The following is an 18,681-nucleotide window of genomic DNA, read 5'->3' as shown; positions in this document are numbered from 1 at the left end:
GTTTCCTCTCGATGATTTCCTTCACCGCCGAGCACGAGATGAATTATAAACACAAATTAAGCACATATATATATATAGTGGTGCTTGCCTACGCGTACCTTACGCGTAGCAGTGGTATATTTACTTTGTTATATATTTCAATTACTGTGTTGTATTTGATTCAATTCAATTACAGGTCATATATACAAGTTAGATCCCATTGGATGTGGATTGATGAGTGAGTGAGAAAATAGATCGTGGAATCACGTTTGTCAGTCCATCAGGTGGCCCATATGCTGACCTACCTTTGGAAATGAAATTATAAATGACACGTGTACGCATTCAAAATAAAATAAAAATACACTCTTAATTTTAAGAATAAATCCAAACGAATTTAAACAATCTTGGATAGACAAGCAATTACAAATACAATCGAGAAAATTTGAATGCCAAGGGTTATCGTTGCTTTTGTAAATAGTAATTTGTATTGCTATTAATACTTCCATTGATTTGTTAATTAGAGTAACACACTAACCTCATTTATTATAATTATCGAATTTTATTTTTACAACGCATTGTTTATTGGCTGAATGTATTACATTTTTAGCTCCATATCCATATTTATTATTAAAAAAATAAAAAATAAATTTGATAAGAAATATTAATTTATAAATATTTGATTTTCGAATGCATGATTTTTGGTTGTAAATATTTGTGTTTTCGATTTTTAAAATTAGAACGGAGTAATTTCGGAACATTAGGGATGTCACCCTCGTTACTAAATAAAAGTAACGGTATTTATTTAATGTTTACGCAAAAACGTACATTAGTTACTTTTTCTAGTTAAATCGTTCTCACAATGGGTTGGCCTCATTATGATTACTACTAATTGCCTTCTTGACAACAGTGTTAGGATAATATAAAATATACAAATATATAACGATATCATAAATGGTGTAACAATTCCAATAGATATTTATAAGTTTTCAGACGAGTTTTTAATGTTTTACTAACAACGATGACAGATAATAAAGAGTATAATTTTTAGTATTCATCCGCTTCTTCTTAGCTAATTACTTTACAGTTTATACCAGACGTTTAAAGTATGTCAAAAAAAAATAGTAATAATAATTTCACAGAATCACAAAATTTTCTTATACAAGTATGAATTAAATGAAAAACATCGATACGTTAAGGAAAATATATAATTTTACCTGTTATCTGGTCAGCGCTTAAATTAGGAACACTCATTGCTACACTAACGATCACTTAACACTAAAAATCGATTCGGCACGCGCCCGCGCATCTCATAAACACTGAATCATAACACTTTCATACGAAACTCGATCACAACACTACCAAAGGTTCCCCGCGAATTAACACTTTTTTTCTTAATATTCTCTACAGTTACACAACAAACCGGTCACGAATTACGATCGAAGTTTACAAATTTTATCGACTTTAACCGACACCTGTTCGTATCCAATTACTTGCATACAAATTAACTATTTGATTTACGTTATAACGGTTAGTTACATTGTCTTTTTGTGTCAACTAGTTCAAACCATCGGTAACGTAAACAAAACACATCACTTTAAAATAGTTCGAATATTCGAATTTCGAAATTTAAGTTAGCGACACAGTTTCATTGAAAGGAGTTTAGTTAAGAATGCGCGAATATTAAAAATAAAAAAATAAATTTAAAAAAGGAATTCCACGGTCGTAAGAAACGAACGCGCGTGCACTTGAGGTGTTGGTCTAGAATGAGATTATCAGTGTTTATCATAACAAGTCGGTACTTACGTCCTTTAATCGCTCACGTCACCGATAGCCGCGCCGCCGAGTTAGGAAAAACTTGTGTGTTGATACGGCAATTTACTAAGTTGTAAATAATTACATAGCAAGAAACTGAGTCGTTAGTTTTGTTATGTAAAGCAAATTATCTGTTACGTGCTGTGAACACGATAAAGCTTGTCAGCCAGTTTGTTTGATATGACTACAGGAATGTTACGAAACTTTGTAGCGGAAATCGTCGTTATTGAGATAAATCTTTGGAATAGATTATATATATTATGTTTCATGATTATTCAGGATTCATTTATTTTATTGAACGAAAGCATAAAGGAAATAATATAGTCACAGCGTTTAAATATTCCATTGATAATGATTGCTCTCCGTTTGAGCAGACTGACTCTATACGGGTTAGAGAAAAGGATAGGAGACTTAAGGTAGATTTTTAAATGCAGGTTGTACGAGATGTAAATGTACGAGATATCAGACAAATTACTAATTTTAGATACATATTTAACCTCTAAAAATTGAGTGGTGCTTTGAACTCACTATCTTTGGAGAGACTCATTCTTCATATTACAACTACCGGGTCAAATTAGTTCTTAAGAAAAAGTATAAGATGAAAACAGACTTCTATGACTTATTTCTAGCTACAATTTTTGATTCGGTTTAGAGACTACAGAGGTATCTTCCTGGTATGTTAGGAAGCAGACGCGACTCGGGTCGCATTGCACGTAAAAAAAGTTCAATTACTAATGTATTTGCTTGCGAATGGAAATACATAATATAAGAACTCATTTAAAAGAGGAAAATAATATATATTAAAAAGTCTTAAAAGGCAAAACCTATTTTAGAACCGTGTAATATTTAATTACATACATTCGCAATGTATTATAATTGGTGTAATGATTCTTGTCTACAAATCCGTTCCATATTTGGAAATTTAATGCCATGATCTTGTATGTGACATTCTGTCTGTCATTAGTGTCGTTGCAATATAGACACTATTCCTTACCAAATAACGTTCAAATTAGATTCAATTTACGATAGTGTAATACAGTTGCAAAATGTATACTTTATATGCGTTAAGATTAACAATTTTAAGAAATAAATATGCTTATGGTAATAGGACGCTTGCCTGTTGACTGATCCGTATTTGGTTTATTTAATTAACTTAAGTATTTATAACATTTTAAAAATGTCATCCTTAATATCCTGTTGACTAATTCTTAGAATCTTAATTTGAATATGCAGAACATTTTATTTCTTGAAAATGAAGTGTCGTATCCATTTTTTTATCGTGCATGTCATTTCGAAGCGAATGGGTTTAAAAATTAAGGAAAATATTTAAAGTTCGCCTTATCTCGGCTGTCATTCAACATGTTACATCTAATTATACAACATGCGTAGTGTATGTACTGTATGGCCATAGACTAAGAAATTGTTAGAAGTGGGAGAGCAAGCATTAAAAATGTATAGAAATGGAAATAAATTGAATTTGAAAACGAAATATATTTTTTTTGTTTTCATTCGAATATGAAATGACAAAATGTCTGTAATGTAAAATTTATGGCACTTCTAAATTTTCGCTGTTCTAAGTTACACATGTAAACACTTCAGAACCTTGTTAAACTTACGTCCCACACGGTGGTAGGAGATTTTGTAAGAGTTAGTAGAAAGATAGTGCGACATCGTTCTAAATGTTGTTACATTGCGTTGACACACATTTTATTTAAAAAAAGTCATAAATATTCACGTATCAAAGAAATGTCAACCTTAATTCCTTTACAATAGAGTTACAGATTCTTTAATACATCGTTATCAGTTCTTCAAATCACAGATATCAAATATAAGTTACTGGAAATTGCATTATATTTCCAAGTCTTCAGAATTGACAGTCATTATTTTTGACTGTGACTGTGACTCAATGATTACTCAGATGATATATGATTACTAAAAGTTGTTAGATAGCGTTTTGATTTCAATGACTAAAATATCCTTACAGACTAAGAGGCAGCAATGACGTCAGATTCACTGAGAGATTTGTCATTTTTATACTTGAAAATAAAGTCTCAATTAAAAAGTGTTTAGAGGGTTACTTGATAAACAATGCTCTGTACTCTTCTTTCGTTTGTGAAATCAATGGTGGAAGAGAGAGATGGTATTCGTATTTTAATTCCATTTAAAATATTTTATTTCCTGGATGACAAAAGCAATATAGCTACATTTGGGATTTTCTACTATCCCAAAGTGCAACATAATTTATTGTTATTTTAGTATGTTGTCTTGTAATTAATGTTATAATGATAAGGTTTCATATGATAAGAACATCGAATAAGTACTGAGTGTTGATGTCCAAGCCATATAAATTATCACAAGCACTATAGGCCCAAAAATTTATTTAATAAAGTTAAAAATATATATTTAAAAAGTAAATAGTTTACAGAATTTATATCTATTGTGCAAATATATAAGAATTGACTTCGTATCTCACTAGTAAAATGTATGTAGCCTATAAATTTCCCACTGCTAGGCTAGGCTACCTCTCCCTTTGAGAAGTTTTGGAGCATCGTCTACCACGCTGCTCCAATGCGGGTTAATGGATAAGCTTGTGGCAGAATTTCTATTTGTGGTTGAAATTAAGTACAAACTGAACTATAGTGCTTAGAACTAATTATTGTAATAGTTGATATCTCAAATCACATTATGCTATTTCACGTTCGAATTCTGAGGTGAGTTTCGAGATTCTTCTTTCGAATGATCTGTGATATGTCTCACTATTAATTAAAAAAATGTTTTATGAATTCTTCGTCTTATTCGCATTATTAATTGCTTAAGGTGTTCTTGGAAGATATAAACACATTGCTAAGACGAAATATTTTTGGCACAGTTTTTAGTTTTACAAAAATATTAGCGTTAGTTTTACATTTTAATCTACATTTAATTACAGTTGATTGATTAATGATTGCAAATGTAAATAAAACACTCATAACCTATATCAAATTTAAGCTATTTCAAATAGTATTACTGTGTAGGGTGACTATGAATTCAATGAAGACGAAATTATGGTATTTTATTTGAAGTCATGGTGGTATTATTTTATTGGACTATGCAAATTTGGATCCTCTGCTCGATAAGATGTTATAGTATAATAATATGCATATGCAGTAAATGCTTTATTATCCATTAGGTTATTATAGGGCTATTAAAACCGATGAAACTTTAGTAAGACGTAATATAAATTAGGTGTAAGATCGATTTTACACACTTTTCAAGCCATGGTTTGATTTTACTGCCACATGAGGATGTGGATAACATTGGAGCAGCAGTGGGAAATTTACAGGCTTTTGTTGTTGTTTTGTTGATGAATACACTGTGACTAAATAAATATAAGGCTTACAAAAACGTACGTAATACAATATGAAATATTTCTCGTTATTCTCAAAAGAAATCACAAACGATTTAACATTCATCTGTAGAAAACAAAACAACACAGCAGCTAAAGCGCTTTATTATGATACTTACGTTAGTATTTTTTTTTATTCCATAAAACCATTTCATAAAGTGCACTTTAACAACATTTCGATGACCGTTCATAATAAAACACGAACTAACATACTCTATAAACCGTGCGCTACACATAAAATCACCTTTAGTGCCGTAATTACAATAAACAATGAGATTTAGTCACAAACACATTACTTTAACAATCCAGTCGATAGTTAAACGGTTAAAATTGATTGGTATCGATTCTGCGTATGTGAGTCAAGTGAATGCCCTTGGGACGTTAATTTTTTTGCTAGTGCCTGATCACTAGTGTTCCGTATATAGTTTTAAGTGCATTACTGTGATTACTTCCTTTATTGGATTATATTCTCATACAAAAATGCTTTTTAATTTTTTTTAATTTGTCATAATTATTCATTCGATATTTAAACGTCAGGTTTTATCCTGAATACACTTTAAGCAAAATTAAGTTAACAGGAATATATGAATGGGTGAAAATAAATTTATATCGTCGTCTCTTAAAACTGAGAAAGTATATAAAACCTCCTTTGCTCCAATTTCGATTCGCATGTGACAGGATTTTATCCAAAGCATGCATTAACTCACGATGCTTCCGTCGAACACAACATGAATTATAATTACAAATAAAGTACATTATTGCTTTCTTTTAGTCCGAATTTTAACACACAATCTTCGATTAAGATTTAAGCATTTTAGCGACAGCCATTGGCTCTTTGTTGCATGTTATACAGTAAATACATTCAAAAGGAGTTGTGGCTGTAGTGTCAATATATTTCCTACAGCTTCACCTTTCCAGGTAGGATTCCTGTTCTATCAAATATATAATCAGGATATCAACAAAGTGACCTCAGTGATCGCCGCGTTCGTGATCAAGATAAGCTTTCACTCCTTACTTTGTTGCTTCAAAGACAGTCTTTAAATGTTTGCCAGACATTGTAGTGAGCGATAAGTACAGTAGCTAGTGGTAGGACTTAATTTGTAATTTGCAGTATTTTCTATTCAAATGTATGTTTGTATGTATGTAAACAAATCAAATCAAATCAACATAAACTTTATTCAAGTAGGCTTTTACACTTTTGAATCGTCATTTTACAATTAAGTGAAGCTTCCACCGGTTCGGAAAGTAGATTATACCGAGAAGAACCGGCAAGAAACTCAGAGGTTTTTTGACTTTTAAAAATACAAAGTCATGTTAATTAAATACAATTATTTAAATTAATAAATCCTGCTTGGAAGTCAACAGTTATTGACTCCACGCATTTTTTATCATCTATAAATTCTTGTATCGAATAATATGCTTCTTCTACCAATGTATTTTTTATAAACGATTTGAATTTACTAAACGGCAAAATTAAAAATGTCTGCGGAATTTTATTACAGAAACAATGATCACATTTTATACATATTCGTATTTATTTAGTAGTTGTTCCAAATACCTTAGTTCATGCTTTAAGGATTGCTCTTCGGGTGCAAAGAAGTAGTCTCTTTACTTCCTAGTGTTCGAACTAGGGTAATTTTTAATTCCACCATATTTTAGCTGATTTGTCTGTTACTTTCGCATTTAAATAAGCATAGATCTTATTTCTTTTTTTATTTGTTAGACTTATTTTGTTATTGTAATTTTTATACAGAGTGACGAATACAAACTTTGACGTAAAATTATACTATGTGTAATTAAAATGATACGATTCTATTTCAGAAATCTTATATTAGTTGTATAAGTTTTCCATAGATTTACCTACAATTTTAAAATCGTAGTGAAAAACGTCATAAAAATTATTAATAGAAATTTATTTAAATAAAAATACTCGAGACCGTCCCGAAATTATCTCGAATATGGTCACCCAGCACATAAATCATCTTAACGCCGATGCCTGCGGTCGTCGAGCATAATAAAGCTGAAAGCTATATTCCTGAAAACGAAGCATGGTCATTCATTTAGACCAGATGTTGTTCCAAGTACTACTGAAATAGAAATTAGGTTACATACTCATTAGCGTTTGTTAACTAAATGTAGCGTTAGACGGTTCATACGTCGCGATTTGTTCAACTGTTATGTGTGCTTTTGCCCTTAAATGTGTAAAGGGAATTAGGTCAAAACTAAGTTTTAGTTTTGGAACAGCGTGGTAGAATATATTCCCAACCTTCTCTTCAAAGACGGTCGTCGTGGTCGAGTGGTGTGTACACCGCTTTTCATGGGTAAACCACTTCGAGGTCCCGGGTTCGATTCCCCGCAGAGTCGATGTAGATTAACATTAGTTTTTTATCTTGGGTCTGTGTGTTTATGGTACCGTCGTTACTTCTGATTTTCCATAAGTGCTTTAGCTACTTACATTGAGATCAGAGTAATGAATGTGATGTTGTGCAATATTTATTTATTTAAATCTTGACCGCGTGAAATGGTGACAAGAATACTTGCATCCTCTGGGGAAGAAACGGGCTGGTAGCCCTCCTGTCACCAGTGGATGCAATAAGGCGAAGTGTTATAAAGGGAGAGGAGGCTTTAGACCAGCAGTGGGAAATTTACAGGCTGTTGTTGTTGTAGTTGAGTTTGAGTTCATCTTGGGAGCATACCAACCACTCATCATTCCATCGTGGAAGGTGAGTTAGCCGGTGTAAATAAACGCTCATGACATCTTAGTTCTCAAGATTGGTGATGCTAGGAATGATTAATATTTTTAACAACACCAATATCTTTTTCGAAAGAAAGAACTGGAGTTAGGCTCGGGTTTCATCATAGGACACTAATTACTGTAATTAATAGCCTTGTAAATCTGTTTATATGAAAAGCGCTATGCGAGTTTCTTGCCGTTTCATCTTGCTAGTATTTAATTATTGACGATTCAAAAACGTTTCATTGTGAAGTTTACTTGAATAAAATTGATTTGATTTGATTTGTGTTGGTGTCCAAAATCTAATACTTACGAAGATGAACTCCTGAGATTATAGATATTCTAGATGGTTCCATCAGCTATATACATCTGTTAATATATATGCAATGGTGCATGAATGGCACGCTGACAGTTAACTGCTTGACCTATTCAAAGTACCCGACCTCTTATTGTAGGGCCATTTTAGTTAGATTTACCGCCCGATGTTGACGTATTACTGCACAAAGGTTAACGTCTTAAGAGGTTTGAAAGTGTATCGAATTTGGAAGTTCATAATTTGAATATGAATATTTGTTGTGTATTGTTTTTTGTTCGTGTATTGTTTTTTACAATAATTATTAAAGTTTAAAGCATGTCAAAGAAGTAGCAAATGTTAAATTCACATATTTGATACATTTTACGTTTAACAATTCGAATACCTGTAAATAATTAAAGAGTATAGAGTAAATATTTTGAAGCGTAAAGTACAGTTGTTTTCTCTTTCTGTCATAAGTAATATAACATTTGAAAAAGAAGACAACAAATCTTATAAATGTAAAATCCCTGCTATAATGATTAACTATAAAAGAGATGAATGTTTAAAATTGAATATATGTACATATAAATAGTTACGTATCTAAATATTACTTTGATAAGGTTTCATTTACTGTTGTACATGTTATAAATAAAACCCTATCAAATTATTATTATACGGTGTTCGCATTTTCAATAATATTGTTTCATCTTAAAGTAAATTAAAGTAAGAGCCTCTAAATTTCCCACTGCTGGGATAAGGCGTCCTCTTCCATTAAGGAGAGGGTTTGGAACATATTCCACCACGCTGTTCCAATGAGTTTTGGTGGAATGCACATGTGGCAGAATTTCAATGAAATAAGACACATGCAGGTTTCTTCACGATGTTTTCCTTCACCGCCGAGCACGAGATGAATTATAAACACAAATTAAGCACTTATATATAGAGGTGCTTGCCTGGGTTTGAATCCGCAATCATCGGTTAAGATGCGCGCGTTCTATCTACTGGACCATCTCGGCTCTTTTTAGTATCATATTACGTGTATCGATTATAAAAACAAATAACTTTTTGTATCTTTAAAACGGGGTTCATACAAATTCATATCCGTCAGACCGGGGTGCCTCTATAAAGTATGGAGCTACGACATTTTTACGACACGCCATCTCTGACCACATACTATTAGAACTTTTATGTGTCGTTAAAAATTTCAACGTTTATTATATAAATGTTTAGTGGTCGCGTTTAGTGTACTCTTGGATTAGAATTTTTTATTTTCAGTTTTATGACGTTTCGTGTTAGCGTTGACGGTTTATTAGCTTATTTATTAGTTAGATATATAACTATAGTTTTAAAAAATATGCTTTTATACAGCTTAAATAATTGTGCAAAACTGTCAGTAATCAGAAGCCATCTATATTAATATTATAAATGTGTACGTAACTATGTCTGTCTGTCTGTCGGTCTTTTACTACCAAACCGCTGAACCGAATGTGATGAAATTTGGTATGAAGCAAATTTGAACTCCAAGAAAGGACATAGGCTTTTTTATGGTATAGCTTGGCGGACGAACATATGGGCCATCTGATGGTAAGTGGTCACCTTCACCCATAAACAATGACGCTGTAAGAAACATTAATAATTCCTTACATCGTCAATGTGCCACCTTGGGAACTAAGTTGTTATGTCCCCTGCTCCTGTATTTACACTGGCTCACTCACCCTTTAAATCGGAACACAACAATACTGATTACTGTTATTTGGCGGTAGAATAACTGATGAGTGGGTGGTACCTACCCAGACGGGCTTGCACAAAGCCATACCACCAAGTAAAATAGGCTGTTTTTTGTGCAACACATTAAACGCGAGCGAAGCCGCGAGCGACAACTAGTATGAAATTAATCAGTTATAATCAAAATGGTCTTTATTCAAGTAGTCTCATAAAAGAACATTTGAAGCTGCATGTTACACTGCTGAATTAAATTTGAAGCTACCACCGGTTTGTGAAGTAGAATCTTAGTACTTTCACCATTTTCAATCACAGCGCTACCAGCCTTGGGAACAAAGATTTTATGACCCTAGTGCCTTAAGTTACACTGTCTCACTCACCCTTCAAATCGGAACACAACACACAACGGAACAAGGAACGGAACACAGCGCTCTTTTCTCTTAACAACCAAAATAGTATATAATATAGTATTATCTATTATGTTACAGTTTGTCATTGCAAACATATTCCAAAGAGTATCCCAAGCCAGTTCATGTGAATATTTGCTGTGACCTCCCAGTGTTTCCCTCCCATTGGACACCCGGGGTATTTTTATTAGTGGCACGAACATCCGTTGAATAAATTCTCGTAATGGATCATTAATGTCTTATGAGACTGGAGAGAGGGTCTTTATTAACAGCGTATCTTGTAATTAGCGCAGACGAGGGCTACCACCCGCTCGACACTAAGTAGGTGGTCAGTTTTTATGTTGACTTATTTAAATTTCAATCGTTACATCACAGCATGGGCTTTTTGTTATTGGCAATGGTCATATCGTTGCGTTATCACACATTTTATGCTACTTTTACAGATTACATAAAGCTGGTAATTTGACCACCTGATGATAAGTCACGACAATACAGTTAGGTTAATCTTCCATTACATGGTCAATGCGCCATCTATCAACCGTGGGAATTAAGATGTAATGGTCAGTGGGCTGTTGTTACACTAGCTCACTATTAACATTATTATTAAACATTAACACGTCAAATATAGGATTATATTTTTTGTTATGGGTTAATTATTATTATTATTTTTGTAGTCGTAAAACATAGTTTTTTTATAAATTACATTCCAATATTTTAAATTGAAATGGTTACCTTATTTCTTTAGCTTTAACTGATTAAACTCCAAAAAGTGTGAACAGTTTTTATTTATTACAACAGTAGCAAATTTATTAACTAAAGAATTATTAATAGCCCAAGGAATTAGTATCAATTATATATTTTTTCACAAAGCGCTTTTACTTTGCTTTATTAACGATTAAGGTAAATTTTGTTTAATGATATATATTTAACAAAAAAATATACAATTATTTTCTCTTTAAAGGCACATACAATTTGTTAAATGCAAATTACACACTAACTTAAGTTAAGTATTGACATTTATTACAAACTTACAAGGTAGCGCGCGATACCGAAGGCAAAATGTCAGCGCAAACTACTTTTTTTACATATCGGCTGTATTTTATTTGCCGATAAATAAATCATGTCGCAGTGCATTCCGACAATTCTCTGATACGATAAAGTTCGCAGGCCACCTGACAGGATGTAGTGCAACAAAAATAAATAAATTATAATTCGAAACGAGTTCGAGCGCATCCTACTGTTCGATTTATAATAATAACAATATATTATTATTAATTATTTTATGACAATTTATTATACGTATAAAAAAAGTTGTTACAAAAAACTAAGTGTAATAGTTATCTTTTAAAGAAATTACTTAGAGCGGTCTTTTTTCCCTTTTGAGGAGGATGTTTCGATCTTATTACATTATATTAGTTAATACAATTATTAATTTAATAAATTCTATAAACTAACATGACTGTATTTTATAAATGCCGAAAAAGAGTAACTACTGAGTTTCTTGCCGGTTCTTCACTTATTTTGCTTATGTTGCTTCACTTATTTGTTAAATGACGATTCAAAAGTGCTTGTAAAAGCCCACTTGAATAAAGTTTATTTTGATTTTGATTTTGCTGCTCCATACCGTTTTGCCGCACTCGGAACAGCCTCAGACTCATTGGACGAAGAGTGGCATAACATCAAGGTAGCGTATACTGAGGCTAGCTCTACCGTTTTGGGGCGTAAATCACCTCACTCAAAAGAGGACTGGATGTCACAACGCACATGGGATCTGATCGAAGAAAGGAGAAATCTCCACCTAAGACTCCTTGAGACTCATGATGCTGCTGTTCGAGCCGACCTTAACTCGCAATACCGCCAAAAGCGTAAGGAGATCTATCGCAGTACACGCAAGGACAGGCGACTGTGGGCTGACGGTATTGCTGATCGTGCTCAACAAGCTGCTAATACTGGGAATTTGAAGGAACTTTACAGCGCAACAAAGTCCTTGGCTGGGAATAATAGGGCTAGGAAGAGGAAACCCATAAAATCCAAAGATGGTCAGCTTGTTGTGACATCAGAAGGGCAGCTGCTGCGTTGGCGTGAACACTTTGAGGAGGTCTTCCGCTTATCTGCAACATCGACACCTGACGCGATAAATGTTAGTTCCCCACAACCTCAACTACTCGACATTGATACGGAACCACCATCACCATCAGAGGTGGCAAAAGCAGTCCTCTCTCTGAAGACCGGCAAGGCGCCAGGGCTTGACTTGATCACAGCGGAAATGCTACAAGCAGACTTGACCTCCACAGTCAATGTTCTGACGCCTCTAATCGAGAAGATTTGGACTTCGGAAGAGCTCCCGGATGATTGGAACAAAGGTCTTATTATAACAGTACCAAAGAAAGGAGATCTTAGTGAGTGTGACAACTGGAGAGGTATTACATTGCTCTCAATCCCCGCCAAAGTTTTCTGCAAGATCATTCTGGGCAGGTTGCTAAAGGCTGTAGATCCTCTCCTCCGCAGGGAGCAGGCTGGTTTCCGGTCAAATCGCTCTTGTACAGACCAGATCAACACTCTGCGTATCATACTAGAACAGGCATCAGAATGGCAGAGAGAGATTTATCTTACATTTGTTGACTTCGAAAAAGCCTTCGATACGCTGAAGTGGTCAAGCATCTGGTCTCGTCTACTGGACATCGGGGTGCCTCCGAAGATAGTGCGCTTGTTAGAGAGTATTTATAGAAAATATTCCTGCAGAGTTACTCACGACGGCCTCATTTCGGAAGACATTACAGTGCATGCAGGTGTCCGCCAAGGCTGCCTCCTATCGCCTCTTCTTTTCCTGGTCGTCCTTGACGGGATAATGCTCCGCATCACAGATAAACGGCGCCGCGGGATAGAATGGGGATTATCCAATATCTTAGAGGATTTGGACTATGCCGACGATCTCTGCCTGCTGAGTCACACCCACGCCGACATGCAAGCAAAGTTAGATGATCTACGGCAGGAAGCAGCAAAGACAGGACTGAAGATAAATACCCGGAAAACCAAAGAAATGCGATCTGGTATGAAGAACAACTCACCGTTGCTGATTGGCACAGAGGTGGTGGAACGCGTCCACCAATTTACTTACCTCGGGAGCGTCGTGTCGGAAACGGGGGGATGTGAGGAGGACATCGCCTCACGGATCGCCAAAGCCCGAGCTACTTTCGCGCAGTTGAGACCTGTTTGGCAGTCACGACAACTGACCCGAAGGATCAAGCTCAAAATCTTCGGGTCCAATGTCAAAGCCGTACTGCTTTACGGGTGCGAGACGTGGAAGGTCACAAAACTCATCTCACGCCAAATCCAGGTCTTCGTCAACCGATGTTTGCGCCGTATTCTCGGAATATACTGGCCCGAGACCATCTCCAACTCAGAACTGTTGGAGAAATGCCGCGAAAGCCCCATTGATCGACAGATTAAACGCCGCAAATGGGGGTGGATTGGCCACACACTCCGAAGGGATCCCGACCACATTCCCAAGCAAGCCTTGGATTGGAATCCTCAGGGGAAGAGGAAGCGTGGCCGTCCTCGTCAAACCTGGCGTCGCACTGTGATAGCTGAAGTGGCGAGCATCGGTATGACGTGGAGCGAGATGAAGCATGAAGCTCAAGACAGATCGAGATGGAGAACCTCTGTGGACGCCCTCTGCCCCATCTAGGGGTCATAGGACTTTAAGTCAAGTAAGTCATACCGTTTTGGAGGGTATACATGAAGGAGAATCATACAATCCATGTCTTCCTTTACCGATGAATTTTAACCAATTTAAGAATATTGAAATTCAGTGGTATCTGTTTGAGTATTCAGAGGGTTTTAACCGCACTCATCGATTAAGATTTAAATGTCTTAAACATTGGACCATCTTAGCTCCATTCAAGAAGGATAATAATTCTAATATTATGAATATGAGGCACGAAATGTTTCGAATGTACTTCAATCTGAAAATAAAGTTTTTTAAATGTTTCAAATATTTTTCATTTTATTTTGAAAAAAAGTTGTCAAGTCTTTATTGGAAAACCCTTTATTCTAAAGGGTTTTCCAGACTTTTGCCAATTCTTTCCAAATCTATGTAACTCCGTTTTTGATTTGGTAGTGAATATGAATTTTACTATGAATATGTGTCTGTAATGCTTCTATATTAAAGTACGAAAGCCTATTTTATTTTCAACCGACTTCCAAAAGGAGGAGGTTATCAATTCGTCTGTATTTTTTTTTTTTTTTTATATTATTTGATAATGAGTTAATTATTGAAGTTGTAAATATCTCAGAAGAAAAGCTATTAAGAAAGAAATTAATTGGTAAAGTTAGAAAGAAAAAGATTATTAATTCGCAATTAATTCAACACAACATCGGTAATAGGATTTTTCATTTTGAGAATCGGCATTTCGATTAAATAAGAAAATGCTGGGTAGCATTCTCGCCGCCGTTCCACTTAGTCATGATTTATCAATCGACATTTGAATACATTAAGTATTTAAGTTTGTTAAATTTAAATCTACAATTCATCAACCAAAGAAATATTAAAAAATATGACACTAATATGTTGAAGTGTCATTTTAGCGCGTCTGTTTTAAATGTTATAATTAGTCAATAAATCAAAATCTAAATATATTCTGGTAGGATTTTACAAACACTTATGATTCATTTAACAAACTATATTATGTGAAGCTGAACCACTGGTTTGGAATGCAGATAGTATTGTCAATATTCCATATAGTTCGTTGGTGTAGCGGCTATATATATGATGGCAGATCTAGAAATCCTGGATTAAAACTACAGGCGGGTTAGTAAAAATAATTGTGTTTTCCTATCGCCCTGAGCACGTGCTTTGTGTGTCCTATGGTAATTAATGTCATCGCAGCGATGGTGCACCTATTTTTTTGGATACAGTTGTAATATATGTGTCTTGCGTAGTTGGTCTTAACATTGGCCACAGTCGCCGAAATTGGTCAGGACGAAATCATCATCACATATTGTTATATGACATCTGACAATATAAGTGTATCTGATGGGCTTGTTCCTAAAAAAACAAATCTACATAACTAATTCGAAATGGAACGAAAATTATCATCGATAAACATCCGATTACGATACGATATAACGAAATTATGCAAATAAATACATTTAACGTTGCATAAGTATAGATTTGCGTTTCGTTCGTGTTGTAAGCGATACAAATTATCATCGACCCACGTTTTCTTCCTACGAGGATATGACTAAATGATGATTAACTGTTTCTTAACCGTAGATTTCGATATCGATAGTGATTATTGGTTTATAATGCCATTGTTGGGTTATCGTGTTAATATTGACGCTGGAAACACATTTAGTATGCGATGATCTTCGGTTTTTACGTCGGATCCTACTATATGGTTTGTTAATTTGTATTTATTATTTAAAAACAAACTTTGTTCTGCTCAGATTCGAATTACTTGTACTGTCAGTTTCAAATGGCATTTAGGGATCTCTGTACGCCTGTAAAATAATTATTTAAAAAAAAAATTCTCGTGTAGTTCCTATGAGTACATTTGCCTATAAACCATAACGAATTTCACTGTATTATATTTCATTTTTAAAAAAGTGATATTTTTCCGAACATCACGCTGATTCTTTTCTTCAACGTAGAACATTATAAATCCGTAAAATATGTTGATATGCTTGAGTGGGTGAAGAATCTACTTGAATGAAAATGATCGAGATTTTGTTTTTGCTGTGACGTATTCATTCCTTTCATAAGCTTTACTAAAACGAGGTTTTATTTGATTTCATCTTTTTAATTTTTGTAGATATAGAAGAAAAATATTAATTCAATGATTTGAAATGGTAGTCATCTCGGAATAAATTATATAAATTCGTTTCAATGTAAGAGGTTGGTAAATAAATGTAAGGTAGCGTAGCAAAGCCTAAAGTCCAGAGCAATTTATCCAAGTTAAAGGTAGATAATGTATTGTTCTTTAAAACTCGGATCCCGTGGCATTTGTCCCTGTTGGGCTGAATAGATGAACATCATTTGTATGAGAATACTTTTCCTCGAGAATTGTTAAATATGAGAATTATTAAATTTGCTTGCTGTTGAATATTATCCTTTGTACCTTACTTGAACATTTACAAAGTGTAGTACGACACAACTTAGATATAGCATCGGCAAAATTCGTAAAACCGATCACATCCGAATTAAGTACGCTATCCAAAATTAGCAATATTTATTTCTTATGTGAATAGGATCTTTACACAAACGTAATAACTTGTAATATCATATGACCTAATACATGCGTCAATTTGACACCTCAATTTACATGCACTTGTTTCTCAAGTTGAACTGACACGAGAACCTATAGCGACGAATAGCGTCGAATGGCGCGATAGGGAGCTAATTCTATTGGTTGATGATATATCTAAGTTGTGTTGTACTATACGCAACTGATAAATGTACATAGGATGTTATGTAGACATTCTAAATTTATAATAAAGTTAATGTCCTACTGCCGGGCTGGATTAGTAGATCAGAGGATACTCATGTGACAGAATTACATTAAAATTAGGCATATACAGAATTCCTAACGATGTTTTCCTTCAGCGAGAACGATAATAAACGAAAATTAGGCATATGGAACTTCTGTGTTTGAATTGGGTCATCTTGATTCCAAAATTGAAGTCTGAAAATTTATAATTTATACACACACACATACACATTTATTACATTTTTATTATATTTTATTCAAGTCATTTTTTGCTGGCAACATTGAGATTGTAAAGAAGTATTTTAGATAGAGATTTGTTAGTCACTTGAATTTTGATAAGAGACAAATAGCAATATTGAAAATATTATATATACATAGATAAGTATATATGCTATGAAATGTTCATAGTAGGTAAACTTTTCAGGACATTCGGTGTGTGCTAATAAAAAATATAAACACTGTTATCGGTATGAATAAATTAATATAACTTATTATTATTATTATATTAAATAAGCTTTAAACTTTTAATAATAGTTGATAATATAATGAACAAACAACTAAATTTAATCTTCTATTTTTATATTATTAGGATGTATATTCTTAAGCTTGGGTCTAAAATTACATTTTGTACGCTATTTCGTTTACTGTATTGTTCGATTAATCTTATCTTATTTACATGAAATCTTTATGTGTATATTATGTTTGTTTCATTTATCTCTGTTTCTGTGATCTTGGTTACTCTCTTTCTCACTTGAAATATGTCAATCCAATATTATAGTATAACTCTTTCAAATTTGAAAGCAATCACGTTAATATTTAACGTTCTTGCAAAATCATACATCTCCCACGGTACACGTTTATATAAGGCCTCTAAGACTTCCTTTGAGTGCTCAACAACAACAGCCTGTAAAATCCCACTGCTGGCCTAAAGGCCTCCTCTCCCTTTGAGGAGAAGGTTTGGAACATATTCCACCACGCTGTTCCAATGCGGTTTGGTGGAATACACATGTGGCAGAATTTCTATAAAATTTGTCACATGCAGGTTTCCTCACGATGTTTTCCTTCACCGCTGAGCACGAGATGAATTATAAAGACAAATTAAGCACATGAATCAGCGGTGCTTGCCTGGGTTTAAACCCGCAATTATCGGTTAAGATGCACGCGTTCTAACCACTGGGCCATCTCGACTCGACGAAGGCATCCTAACCTTTGAGTGCTCATTTAGTATTAAATATTTAACAAATAATAATATATTTAAACATTTTGATAACGTATATAAATCACGAATTATATTCTCTATCCAAACACATGTTCTCTTGAGATTTTTTCGAGTCTCATAAACAGTGTTTGGTAATCGTTTAAACTTAAACAAACAGTTCGTAAGATGAATGACATCATCACGCACGTTTTAATGATACGTTACAAGTGAAAAGCGAAAAGTGAAAACTATGAATTAGAATCGTTTTTGTCATTTTTTTTTCAGTTTTGTTAATTTCCAAGCACCTTAGAATCTGCATTTTACATAGCTTATTATTACATAGATTAATTTGTAATAAAAAAATTGATTCATTAAACAGAATATACTATAGACTGCCTGGAAGTCAACAGGTATTATAAGATTTTAAATTGACATGGTTATTTTTACTATTAAAGTTATTAATTTCTCGTGAACAAGACATTCGTAGACAATGTCGAAATATCGAGCTTCACCGAACAAAAATAAAAAACATGGTAAATATCCCGAAATTAATAACTTTAATAACAAGTATTATATTTTTTTTCATCTATATAATCTTATAAGTTTTTTTTTTAATTTTGTATTTTTTATTAAATATTATCCAGAAAGGAGATCTTTATAA

The 18,681-nt window shown here is 33.8% G+C and overlaps 1 protein-coding gene across 3 annotated transcripts in view; it reads right to left on the bottom strand.

Annotated features, from left to right (window-relative positions):
- Positions 1–18,681, bottom strand: part of LOC124538724 (rho GTPase-activating protein 7) — a 273,161-nt gene that overhangs the window by 56,145 nt on the left and 198,335 nt on the right. The window contains exon 1 of one of the 3 annotated variants that reach the window (XM_047115887.1): positions 1,194–1,602. The exons of the other annotated variants lie outside the window; for them this stretch is intronic. Coding sequence (XP_046971843.1) covers positions 1,194–1,230 — 37 coding nt within the window. The 5' untranslated portion in view covers positions 1,231–1,602. Of the gene's footprint in view, positions 1–1,193; positions 1,603–18,681 lie in introns of those variants that run through there. 3 annotated transcript variants of the gene reach the window in all.

This window comes from Vanessa cardui, chromosome 21 (genome assembly GCF_905220365.1).
Source record: "Vanessa cardui chromosome 21, ilVanCard2.1, whole genome shotgun sequence".
Taxonomy (NCBI): domain Eukaryota; kingdom Metazoa; phylum Arthropoda; class Insecta; order Lepidoptera; family Nymphalidae; genus Vanessa; species Vanessa cardui.
Note: the sequence above shows the minus strand (reverse complement) of the source record. Positions and strands in the feature narration are given on the sequence as shown.